Here is a 12,417-nt window from a genome sequence, read left to right on the forward strand (position 1 = left end):
TGAAAGGAGTTTTGGAGACAGATGGTGGTGATGGCTGCACAATAATATGAATGTACTTAATAACACTGAGCTGTATACTTAAAAATGGCTAAAATGGTAAATTTTATATTATGTATTTTTGTTGTGGTTAGTGCTGTGGAGACTCCTAGCAACCCTGTGGACAGCAGAGCGGGAACCCTGCCCAGTCTTTGTGTGCCATCCTCTCACCTTCCAGCTCTGTATCAGACAACGCTTCACTGCTATTCATATGGTTTTCATGGCCAGTTTTTTCCGAAGTGGGTGGCCAGGTCCTTCCTCCTAGTCTGTTTAGTCTGGAAGCTCCCCTGAAACCTGTCACCATGGGTGACTCTGCTGGTATTGAAATACTGGTGCCGCAGCTTTCAGCATCACAGCAACACGCAGCCACTAGAGTATGACGACCGCCAGACGGGCGGTGTGGTTTCCTGACCAGAAATGAACCTGAGCTGTGGGGGTGAGAGGGCCCAATCTTCACCACTAGAGCACCATTATGCATTTTACCACCACCACCAAAACAAAGCATTGCACTAGAAGAAATATTTTCATCTTCTATAACAGACAAAGGATTAAGGTCCTGAATAGGCAGAGAGCTTCTTCAATAAACAAGAAAAACAAAAGGCAACGCAATAGAAAACTGAGCAAAAGAAAGGAACAGTGAATTCACAGAAGACACATACGACCCATAAATAATTAGAGATTTTAAATTGCAGCAGTAATCAGCAAAATGCAAATTAAAATGCCTTATTGGGTTTTACTCATCTACCAGATTTGAAAATTCAAGTTAAAAAACAAAAGGAGATAACGGCTGATGTTAGAAGGATGAGGGAAACAGATTCTTATCCACTGAGTTTAAATGAGTACCTGGGGTGTGGACAGTGATCCAATTTGAAGGGTTGTATCTATCCAGTTGAAAAACGGACGAATCCTTTGACCCAAGAACAACCCTCCAAGATTCTATTCCATGGAAATACTCAGGCGGAAGCACAGAGATGAATGCACAATTTCCCTGAAGCACTGAGCTAATGCTGAATAATTTTAAACAAACCAAATGTCCATGACAAGAGAAAGAATGGATAAATCATATTGCTTCTTTAGAATAACATGTAGCCATTAACAAAATAGACATGGAAAGACCTCTAAGATATGGGAGGGAAAAAGTAAGCTACATGATATATAGTAAGATCTTATACATATATTAAAACATACATATAGATACATATTATGCACATGTATAGAAAAGAAAAAAATCCTGGAATGCTATTTACCAAACTCCACTCCCCTTTTCTGAGTGGGAGTAGGTGCGACAATGCTACTTCTCATTCCATAGACTTCTCTGTTGTTTGAATGAGAATGTCTTCACTTATTATTTGTATTATTTTTAAAACATAAAAATAAAATACAGACTACCTGGAGTAAATAAATGCTGAAAAACGAGTAGAACTAAAATGAGAAGAAAAAGAAGACTGTGAAACCAAGAACACAGCTGCTGGAAAAGTAACTGTCTCCTCCTGCAGCTAGGAGGGGTGCTTCTCACAATATTCTATTTGCTTTATTTTTGCCCATTTCACATATATTTTTTTAAAGCAAGGAGGACTTCCTCCTCCAGGGAGAGGACAGCCGGGGCTCACTGTTCCTGTAAGTGAGCAAGATGACATTACCTTTGATTTCCTTCTATCCACGCCAGCAACGCCCCAGCCCAGTCCCACAAGGGAAACACACACTCCTTCTTGTCAACTCACATTACCACTGATTCCTCTTTCAAAACCACAATAGTTTTCCTGATTTAGTTCCTTTTTCAGGACAAAAGGGTTATAAGAAACATCAGGGACTCTGGATCACCTCCGTGCACCCGTGAAGGTGTTCCTGGTCTTTCAGGTTAAAGAAAGGGATAGAAGGAAAGAGACCGAGTGTGTAAGTAAGTGTTATCCCCAAAGTGGTTCGAGTTCCCGTTGTACACCTAGGACCAGTCCTTTTCTCTCAAGGTGGCCTTTGACACAAAAGGCTTAGATTCCTTTGCTGGGACAACAAGAGACAGAACTAGGACCAAGATGTAAGCCAAAAGGAAGCAAGCTACCTCTGAGAATTAGCTCTGTCCAGCAATGAAATGTTAGGTGGTGAGTGCCCTGTCACTGGAGGCATTCTAACAGTACCGAAATGCTACCAGGGGAGATGCAAAACTAAGCATGCCCTGAAGATTCTGAATAGGTAGCTTAAATTGGAGTCCAGTGCTTTGAAAAGCTGCAAGAATGATTCTGAAGCCCAGCTAAGTTTGGGAACCCCTGCCTACTATGACTGGGGCTCTTCAGCCTCAAGGATCTCAGTGCATTTTAAAGCAGTGCAGGAGAGAGTGAAAGCAGAACAATAATGAAGCACCACCCCCAGGGCCACTGCAAAAACGGTCCTAGAGTTTGACATACATAGTGCCTATAAGCCAAATTCCAAGGCCAAATCCTGACTCTGTCACCTGCTAGCTGTGTGACCACAGACAAGTCACTTAACTTCTCTGGGCCTCAGTTTCATCACTGATAAAATGAGAATGACAAGATGACTACCTACTTCATGGGTGAAACTTAAATGAACTAGCACAGGTAAGATACTTAGAATGGTGCCTGGTCCATAGTATGAACCATTGTTTGGAAACTGAGGCTGACATGATAAGGAACTTGACCCGAGTTCCAAAGTCAGTATTAGATGTGGCAATAAGACCCAAGGCTTCTTTCCCTCCACCTCAAATTAAATATACTGCATTCCATTCTACCGAAACCTCTGCCTACATCGACCCCACATTCACTCCTCTTGAGCTGGAGAATTAGCTTGTTCACAAAGCGTCTTCAAGCTTGAAGGTTACCAAGTGGCCTTTCTCAGTGGCACCTAGCATTGTGGCTCCTACCACATGGCAGGGGACAGGATGGATGGATGGGTAGGCCGATGAAGGACAGGCCAAGAACTGTCAAGAAAGGACTCACTGTGTCAGGAGCAAAGCCCTGGGCTCCATGCTCTCAGCGCCACTACTACGAGCTCCCATGGTCTTGGACAAGTTCCTGACCCCTCTGTGCCCAGGTTTGTCTACAAAGGGTGGTGGCGGCAGCAGTTACAAATGCTTGGCTGTAGCTGCCCAACCTGCCAATCCGTGCTACTTCGGTCCATGCGGCTGAAGAAGGTGGGCGTCCTCCCAAGACTACCGCATCACCGCGATGTCCTCGCTCCACCTGCGTGTGAGCGCCTCCCACTTCTAGGTGCAAAAACAGACAGGATGGAGGGATATCACCAGCTCCGAGAGGACTCACTCTGCCAGGTGGCAGTTCAGGGTGCGCAGGGGGAGGTTGAGGGCAGCAATGAACGCCCACGGCAGTGTGTTGGGAGAGAGGCAAAAGAGGACCAAATGGAAGTTTCAACTCAGCGAACATTCCCCCACTACTTGCGAACCAGACGATGGATACTGAACGCAAAAGCAGAGTAGGAAACGTCGCGGTGGACCGAGCAGTGTGCGCTCTGGAAAGAATGACACCTTGAGCGTCACGCACCAGGTAGGCGGGCCAGAGGCGGGGACCCCTCAAAGCACCATCTCCGAGCGATGGAAGCCCGAGCCAGCACGAACGCGGGGCACAGGCGGCGCGGCGCAGGGGAGGCGGGCGGCGGGCTGCATCGCTGTGCCCTTCTCCCCGCGCCGCGCCGGCTCCGCGCGTCGGAAGAGCCACCGAGGGCGGGCGGCGCGAGGGCGCGCGGGCGGGGAGGCTGCGGGGGACGCGGGGCGCGGGGGCGTGGGCCGGGCGGGCGGCAGGGGTACTCACCCTGCGGCGGCGGGCTCCGCGAGCCGGGCCGAGTCCTTGGCGACGCGGCGCCCGCGGATGCGGACGCGGGTGTGGACGTGCAGAGGCGGCCCCGCGCCCGGCTATGAATCAGCTGCGGGGCGAGCGCCGAGGGGCGGGAGTTACGGGAAAGCCGCGGGGGAGGGCAGAGGGGAGGACTTTTGCAATTTCCCGTCTAGCTGCGCACTCTTGGCACTCCTGGGACTCGCAGGAATTCGCCTCCTTTTGGTCCCCGGAGGAAGCAGATGGGACCCTGCGGGGGACGGCCGAGCCCCTGCGGAGGTGCGGCCCCCGGAGTTGGCGGGCGGGCGGGGACCGGTGGGAAAGGAAGTGGGAGAGGCCTGCGGAGGAAAAGTGGAAACCGAAAACTCCGCGCGCCGCGCTCCTCCTGCCCCGGCCCGCGACCCCGCGGCGGGACGCGGAGGGAAGCCGGGTACCGCTGAGGCCGGCGTTATCGCGCGGGCCCACTCGTTATCCCAACCTGGAGGCAGAAAATCTTCCAGCAAAAGATAAGCGCTCCAGCCAAACTTCGGACACTTGTTTCTGTTTGGCGTTCAGAGTAATAAGAACGTCAGAATTCTAAGATCCTGGTTCTGGTTCCCATCCGGAAACAACCTGTCAAACAAAGTTTCATCTGTAGCAACAGTCCTGAAACTTTCGTTTCACAAAGAGCTGTGGATGCTACAACATGGCTTACTTTTCCTCTTAAAAATGCCATCCAGTGTTTGAAAGGCAGATTTCAAAGATACGGCCTTTGAAATACATATTTGTCCTCTCTTTACAGTGATATGGTGGATTATGGAAAACCATATCGACTTTGGAGCCCATGTGGAAAGCATCCTGGTACTGCCGCTTCTGTGGCAGCGTCGGACCCAGAGAGGAGAGCAGTGGGGCCGCAGCGTGTGTAGGACTCGCAAGGATGCCCGATGGCGCTGCGGGCTTGTTCATGGGGTCAGCTAAGCCAGGTCTGGTTCGGGTTTGGGGACCCGGAAAAGTATCACAAATGGCAGGGACTTGTGGGTCGAGGAAGCAAGGGTGATGAAGAAGGGTCGCCCATGAATCATGTCTTAGAATCACTTCTTGAATTGACTGGACGGCTCAAAATAATGTCAGGATGAGCCCAAATGTTACTTTTATGTTTGTCTACATTTCTTTGTTTCTCCCAATGTCACCCCAGGGAAAGAACTTTTTTTTTAAGTTCTTAAGGCTTAAATACACTTAATATCTAATGGTGCCTCGCAGACCATGGTGCACAGTAAATATTTGATGATAACGAAGAAAAGTTCTTTTGCCTAAATAAATGCATGGTCATTTGCTGCACCTCTCCTTACTTCCAGAATTTTAGCATCCATTAGTTTAGCCATCTGCCTGTCTGTGGAAACCTTGTCAAACCAGGTCCCAAAGGGTTGGGAAGGCTTTCTGATTCTGTATTTCACTGTATGAAAAAATGTTAATTTCTTCTTAATAGAAACAATTCAGAGAGGTGTTTCATAGACAGATGTGATGCCAAATGAAAATATTGAGTATGAAGGATTTCTGCAAAGTGAGTCTTAGCTTACTTTGGGCTCTTATTACAATAGAAGGAAACTAAGGTGCAAAAAAATTCGATGCTGTTGGTTCACAACCTTGGCAGTTCCCGGGGTGAAATTTGAAACTGGCCACCTTATACAGAGGTCAAGGAGAAACCAGAGAAAGACCCAGACGGCTCCAAATTGGTAGGTGGCAGTTTTAATAAGCAAGGAAATTTACATAGGAGGCTTGTCTTGGGCAGCCACAAGACTAGATCTCTATACCTTCTTCCAGAATCTTTAAAGTTTATATAGAACACTGTTCAATCACTTGTACAGTCCAGATGGTCTCAACAACACATTGCTCTCTCGAGGCAGCATCCTTAAAGTGGCTCCTAGTATGGCAACAGTGGGCAGAAGATACCTTCCAAGGACAGGGGAGGGAGTAAGGAGCCCCTGATTCCCCAGGTCCAATTTGAGGGTCAACCAGAGGTCACGTCCTCTCAATGACCTCCTCCAAGAGAAGCCCATGTAAAATTCATTTATTTTGTGCACCGTTCTAATCTCTTAAATTTATCCCTCCTTCTAGAGTCTAGTTGCTATAGCACCTGTACATTTGTGATCATATTCTTAGGATGTTGTACTAGGTTGAATAGCAAACTCCAAAAATTCATGTCCATCCAGAATGTCAGAATATAACCCTATATGGAAATATTGTTTTTGCAGATTTAATCATGTTAAGATGAGGTCATACTGGATTAATCCAATGACTATTATCCTTATCGGAAGAGGAAAATTTGGGCTTGGGCACAGACACCCAAGAGGAACGCCACGTGACTACTGAGGCAGAGATTGGAGTTACTCTCCCTCAAACCGAGGGATAGCAAGGATTGCTGGCAACCTGAGGAAGCTAAGAGAATGGTACAGAACAGATTCTCTCTCCGAACCCCTAAGAAGAAACTCATCCTGCCAGCACCTTGACTTCAGATTTCTGGGCTCCAGAACTGTGAGAGAATAGATTTCTGTTGTTATAAGCCGCTAGGTTTGTGGGAATTTCTTACAGCAGCCCCAGCAAACTGATACATAGGTATGTATGTGATACATATTCCAAAGGTTAGTTTTTAAATTAGCCTGAAAAGACCTGAAATGAAAAAGATGAAAAATACCAGCAATTTATTGAACTAGGAGTGGAAATACCCTTCCTTGCTTAGCATTGATGAGATGATGTTGGAAAAGTACATATTGATTCTGCTCCGTTTGACGCTCCTCCCTAATGGTCTCTCTTCTTTTGGTTTCAGTAACACAACTTTCTCCGCTTTCCCCCCATTTTCCTGACTTTCTTCCCTGTCACCTTCTTCGACTTCTTGTTCTCCCCTTGTCCCTTAGATGTTGGTGTGTCCCAGGGCTCTATCCTTGACATTCTTCTCTGAGTCCACACATTCTCCCAAATAATCACACCCCTGCTCCTGATTTCAGTGACCTCTTATGTAGGTCAAATGCCCTTCCCATTGCAATTATTTTATCTGAACTCCAGACCGGCCTATTTGTACATCAAAAATCAATATGTCCGAGTTCATACTCTTCCCTTTTCCCCCGTTTGATTCTTGGGAATGACCCAACCTTTAATTTAGATACCAAATCAAAAAACCTGGGAATGATTCTTGATCCATCCTCCCTCACCTTCCATCTTCCACCAGAAAGTCTCGTATGTGTAACTATTACAGGGGAAGCATGAGTGGAATGTACCCCTACCCTCCAGTTTCTCAGAGGAAAAATAGTTCTGTAACTGTCAGGAACATTTTATAGATATAGATATGGATATAGGTATAGATATAGCTATATAAAATAAGCTATGTAAATTATGAAATATAATTATGATTCTATTTGTTCAACTACTATAAATATCTATAATTACCTGTTTGGCAGTGTGTGGTAACCAAACTGATGGCGTCTGAAGGAAGTGAGAGTCTTCTGAAGAAAGTGGCTTCGTCAAGTAAGTGGATGATGATTTACAATCACCCTCATGGTTAAGAATTTTTCTTTTTTTCTTTTTTTTTCTGCATATTATCACATTTGACATTTTAAAAATTCGCTTTTAGGTCTTAAAGCATGCTGCTGTGATTATAATCGTTGGTGCTACTGACATTATTTTAAGAAAACTTGATGGAAATTAAAATGTTATCTTGTAAATGTATTCTGGTACTGTGAAAAACTAAATAGGCCTTCCGAAAAAATTTTAATCTAAAATGTGCCATAAAGCTTGGTTAGTTAAGAGACATATATCTCTTCCAAATGAAAAAAAAAGGGAGAGCCAACAATGACAAAGCAAGATGTTGAGTGTTCGAGGGCCGCGTGGAACATTCACATTTTATCATTTCAAGGGATTCCATATAATTACTTAATTATGAATTGCTTTCCTTTCAATATCTGTTAGATGAATTTAAGTGAAGGATCACGTCATCCTTAATAGTTGTAATGGAGTTTCTTCCTTGAACTAGATATTATTTGAAGACCAGTTGATTGATTTTGCACATTCTACCCTCTCCTGGATATTGTAATTGTGTTCACATCTTGTTGCAGAAATCATTAGAAACCAGACAACGGGGAGAACATTTTCAATCTTCTACTGTTTTCCGCCTATGGGCTCTAGGAAGAATGTTGAATATGTGTTTGTTTAGATAGCCGCTTTTATTCTCTTGATGTGTGGTTATGGGAATTCATAAATATGAGAGCAGTAGTTACTGCTGAAGAATAGCACATTAATACAGTAAGGGGGAAGTACTTTAGGGAAGAATTAGATGGGAAATTTAGGGACTTTAGAAAACTATTTGCTAAGCTTTATCTAAAATAAACCTATAGTCATAGTTATAGTTAATTAAAGCATCTCTTACAGACAGCATGTAGTTGGGACTTTTTGGAAAGTCTGTTCTGACAGTCTCCACACTTTAATTTGCTAGGTAGTGCTTAGCACACTTACATTGAAGGCAGTTATTGATTTGGTTCGGTTTAACTTTCCATTTTGCCATACTTTATCTGTTTTGTTCCCTCTTCTATTTCTCCTTTTGCCTTTTTTACATTATGTAAATATTTTTTAGAATTTCATTTTAATTTGCCTTTTGGTTTGTTGTTATTCTGTGTGATCTTTTTGGTGGTTGCTGTATGGATTGCAATATATATCCTTAATTTTTACTGTTTGCCTGATAATACTGTACCATTTCACATAAGAGGTACACACCTCCTGTCCTTCACATTATAGTTGTAAGATGTGTTACATTTATGACAAAATGAAACCAGCAATGTGATGTGTATTTTTTAAAAATTAAAATGTTCTTCACTCATTTCCAAAGATCTGTTTTCATCTGATCTCCTTTCCCTAAGCCTGAAGATTTTCCTTTAATATTTTTTTTTTTTTAGTACAGGTCTATTGGCGATACAATCTCTTAGTTTCATTTTAAAATATCTTTACTTCATTTTATTCTTGAGAGATATTTTTGCTGGACGTAGGATTCTGAGTTGAAAGTTTTTTTCTTTAAACAATATGGAGATGTTGTTCCACACATGGTTTTCTGGCCTCCATTATTTCTGTTGAGAAATCATCAATTATTTAATTGCCTTGGATATATAATGTGTCATTTTTCTCTAATTGCTTTCGATATTTTCCCTTTCTGTTTGATTGTCAATAGTTTGGTAATGATATACCTAGAGACTTAAAAATTATTGTAATCATTCATCCTGCCTCACATTTGTTGTTTCTTGAATTTGCAAATTTATGTCTTTTACCAAATTTGAGAAATTTTCAGCTGGAATTTCCTCAAATTTTTTGTCTCCCCCATTATCTTCTTTCTCATCTCTTTCTGAGACTCTAGTTACAAATATGTTAGGCCCCTTCATATAGTCCTAAATACCCATGTGGCTCTATTAATTGTTTTCAAATCTTTTTTCTTTGTGCATTTTAGATTGGATAACTTCTAGTGAACTATCTTTAAGTTTACTAATTCCTCTCCCATCTTCATGCTGCTATTAAATCTGTCTAGTAAATTTTGTATTATAGATAGTGTACATTTCAGTTCTAGAATTTTTTTGTATTTTCTGTTTCTTTACTGATATTTCCTAACCTTTAGATCATGATGGGTCTATTTTCCTTTAACTCATTAAGCATGGTTATGATTGCTACTTTTAAAGCATTGCTTGGTTATTCCAACATTTAGATAATCTCAGAGTCAATCTCCATTGATTGTTTCTCTTAAGAGAATGGATCGTTTTCCTGGTTGGTTGGTTTATTTATTTCCGGGTTGTCAGGTAATTTTGGCGTGCCACCTGGACGTGATAAATATTATGTTATGAAAACTCTGGATTCTGTTGTGTTCCTCCAGTGACATTGATTTTCTTTTCAAATGGGCAATGAACATGGTTAGACTCAAACTGCAACGTGATATTGCTGGCAGTAATAGCAGCTCAAATCTGAGTTCAGGTTTTTTGGTCTTGGACTGCTGTGAGTTTGCCTTGCGTAATAAGCATGATTCAGAAATTATTTGTGACACACAGTTTAAACACAGAATATGAGCTTCTTCCTCTCTAGCTCTCTCTTTTCTGTGATTTCACACCTCACTTTCCAAAGGATGTGGTCGTCCCAAATTCTGACCTCCAGCTCTTCAAGATAGAAATATTGTGTACTTTCTAACAGAGTTTTCGCTACCCCACACTGTACGGACTCGGCCGGTCTCAGGCTAAGGGCCATAAAATGTGAGAAACTCACTCTGTGATCTTTCCCTTCTTCCAGGTGTTGACTACCCTCCAGAATCTTCCTGCTATTTGTCATTCTCCACTGCTTTTAAAGACTTTTAAGTGTTTTTTAAAAAAATATTTTTTCTGGTGTTTTATATTATTATATGCAGGAGGAGCAGTTCAATAAGAGCTATTCAGCTGTGACTGGAACTGGCACTCCCTACCGTTATATTTTGAAATGCTAAGTGACTAAGTTATTGGAGGAAAATAGTATGAACTCCTTCCTTTGCTCGATTAGATTTCTCTCCAATAAAATATTCTTCTGAAACAATCCAGTTTTTCAAAAGATTGAAATATATTTACTTTAGACTTCAATCTAGAAATTGATGAAAATCTGCTGAAATCATGTAAAGTTTCTATTATCTTAAATATCACTTTAGAATGAAGATTTATAAGATTAATGCCACTATAATACAAATGAAAGACTTTTAAGCAAAAAAGAGTAGTCGTCAAACTTGTCCTTGAATTTCCTCTGAACTTTATCCAGATGTCAAGTACAAAATTTATTTGTGGGAGCTACAGTAAGCTAAGTTTTTATCCTTGTGATTCTATTTGTGCTTAAATTAATTTTATCTAGATTGAAATGAAAACTTCCTGAAGGCATTCACTTCTATATTCAATCTTGTCAGCTTCTTAAATGTAGCCTCTTTCATCCAGTTCTTACACAACAGCAATTATTTCATCCATTATCAAATATTATCAGATGATACTTAGTCACTTTGAAATAACGCTCAGGTAGTTTCCACACTATCAAGGCATTTTGGGGGGAAGATGCCGAGGAGAAATGTTCATTCAAATTCAACACAAAATCACCAAGCTAAACTAGAATAAAATGAAACATCCAAGAAGGAGAGAAATGTTATTACATCAGTGTTATTAGATCTTGTAGCAAAAATAATCATAAGAACTTGTCTTCCTAGAAATTTTTGGAAATGATGCCTAAAGATGAAGGTGTAAATGTTTTGAAAAAGGATGGCAATAGACAATTTCTTTTGAAAATCCCCCTGTTCTTAGCAAGAAGAAAAAAATATTCACTTGATTGGAAATTTAGGCTTACAAACATTCATAGTGGCAGAATTATAATAGACACACATACACATCACACACACACACACACACACACAGACACTCATTAGAAAAACATTGTGGGGGAAATGGAGAGATGGTAGGAAGAAAAAGAACATTGTAATAGCAACAAACTAGTAACAACCTGAAGATTTTCGAATAAAAGACTGAAAACTCTTTATGATTCATCCTTTCAAAAGAAGGAAAATTATCTGTATATGCAGCTATGAAATATGTGCACGATATACAATTGAGTGAAAAAAGCAAGAGTCAGAAATGTGTATTTGGTATGTCCATACATCTATTTAATTTGTTAATTTTTATGGGGTATATACATAAGCATGTTTTGAGTACGATTACAAGAAATTGCTAACCGCTTGTCCTCGGGGAGAAAGTCTAAGAATGCAAGTGGTGTGTAAGGGGCACTTGTATTTTTCATTTTAGACATGTTTGTGCAGATTAGTTTTTCGTCATGTGTTTTTACTTTTAAAAAGTATTAATCTCAAAAACCAAAGAATGCCTTAGTTAATTGAGAAGGAACCTCATTTGTTATTTATTTTGGTTGTTCTGCTCAATTTATAATCAGTTGTAATCTCTCTAAGGATATAAAAGGAACAAAACTAATTGCCTCTGAGGAAGAGAACTGGGTGACCGAGGGACAGAAGGAGAGTTTTAACTCTTCCCTTTTTTAATCTTTCGTTTTCATCCACACAAATATATTATTTGGTAAAAAAAAAAAAAAAAATTAAAGTAAAAAACCCCTGATGATTAACCAAAAAAATGAGACACTGATCTGAAGTGTTGTGTGTGTGGGTCAAGCTTGTCAACTAGTGGGCTTCATCGGCGTGAACAGACCTTTGGTTCCAAGGAGTCTGCGATTACGTGCGGGCTGCACAGCAGTTATCTGAGAAATGTGGCTCCTGGCATCTAGGAACAGTTTTGTTTTTTTTTTCCTAGATTTGCGCTTGAACTAACAACTGTTGCCAATCTTTTTTTTTTTTCTTTCCTGCTTTTTCTCCCCAAATCCTCCCAGTGCATAGTTGCATATATTTTTTTTTAGTTGTGGGTCCTTCTAGTTGTGGCATGTGGGATGCCGCCTCAGCATGGCTTGATGAGTGGTGCCATGTCCAAGCCCAAGATCTGAACCTATGAAACCCTGGGCCGCCCAAGCGGAGCACATGACCCTAACCACTCGGCCACGGGGCCGGCTCCTAAGTACAGTTTTTTGTCTG

General features: G+C 41.7%; 1 protein-coding gene and 1 long non-coding RNA gene across 21 annotated transcripts in view; one reads left to right on the plus strand and one right to left on the minus strand.

The window, feature by feature from the left end:
* Positions 1-4,082, minus strand: part of OSMR (oncostatin M receptor) — a 61,009-nt gene extending 56,927 nt beyond the window's left edge. For 2 of the 15 annotated variants that reach the window (XM_023625718.2, XM_070245889.1), the window contains exons 1-2: positions 3,810-3,938; positions 2,985-3,250 (exon numbers count right to left, since the gene is read on the minus strand). In XM_023625718.2, coding sequence (XP_023481486.2) covers positions 2,985-3,043 — 59 coding nt within the window. In that variant the 5' untranslated portion in view covers positions 3,044-3,250; positions 3,810-3,938. Of the gene's footprint in view, positions 1-2,984; positions 3,251-3,809 lie in introns of those variants that run through there. The other 13 variants (XM_070245891.1, XM_023625720.2, XR_011430140.1 and 10 more) reach the window with 9 other exon arrangements.
* LOC111769784 (uncharacterized) overlaps positions 3,973-12,417 on the plus strand; it is a 216,300-nt gene continuing 207,855 nt past the window's right edge. For 5 of the 6 annotated variants that reach the window (XR_011430142.1, XR_011430144.1, XR_011430143.1 and 2 more), the window contains exons 1-4: positions 3,973-4,109; positions 4,612-4,792; positions 6,062-6,422; positions 7,262-7,328. This is a non-coding gene — a long non-coding RNA (uncharacterized lncRNA). Of the gene's footprint in view, positions 4,110-4,611; positions 4,793-6,061; positions 6,423-7,261; positions 7,329-10,115; positions 11,967-12,417 lie in introns of those variants that run through there. The other variant, XR_011430146.1, reaches the window with a different exon arrangement.

The sequence above is a fragment of the Equus caballus genome, chromosome 21, assembly GCF_041296265.1.
Source record: "Equus caballus isolate H_3958 breed thoroughbred chromosome 21, TB-T2T, whole genome shotgun sequence".
NCBI classification, from domain to species: domain Eukaryota; kingdom Metazoa; phylum Chordata; class Mammalia; order Perissodactyla; family Equidae; genus Equus; species Equus caballus.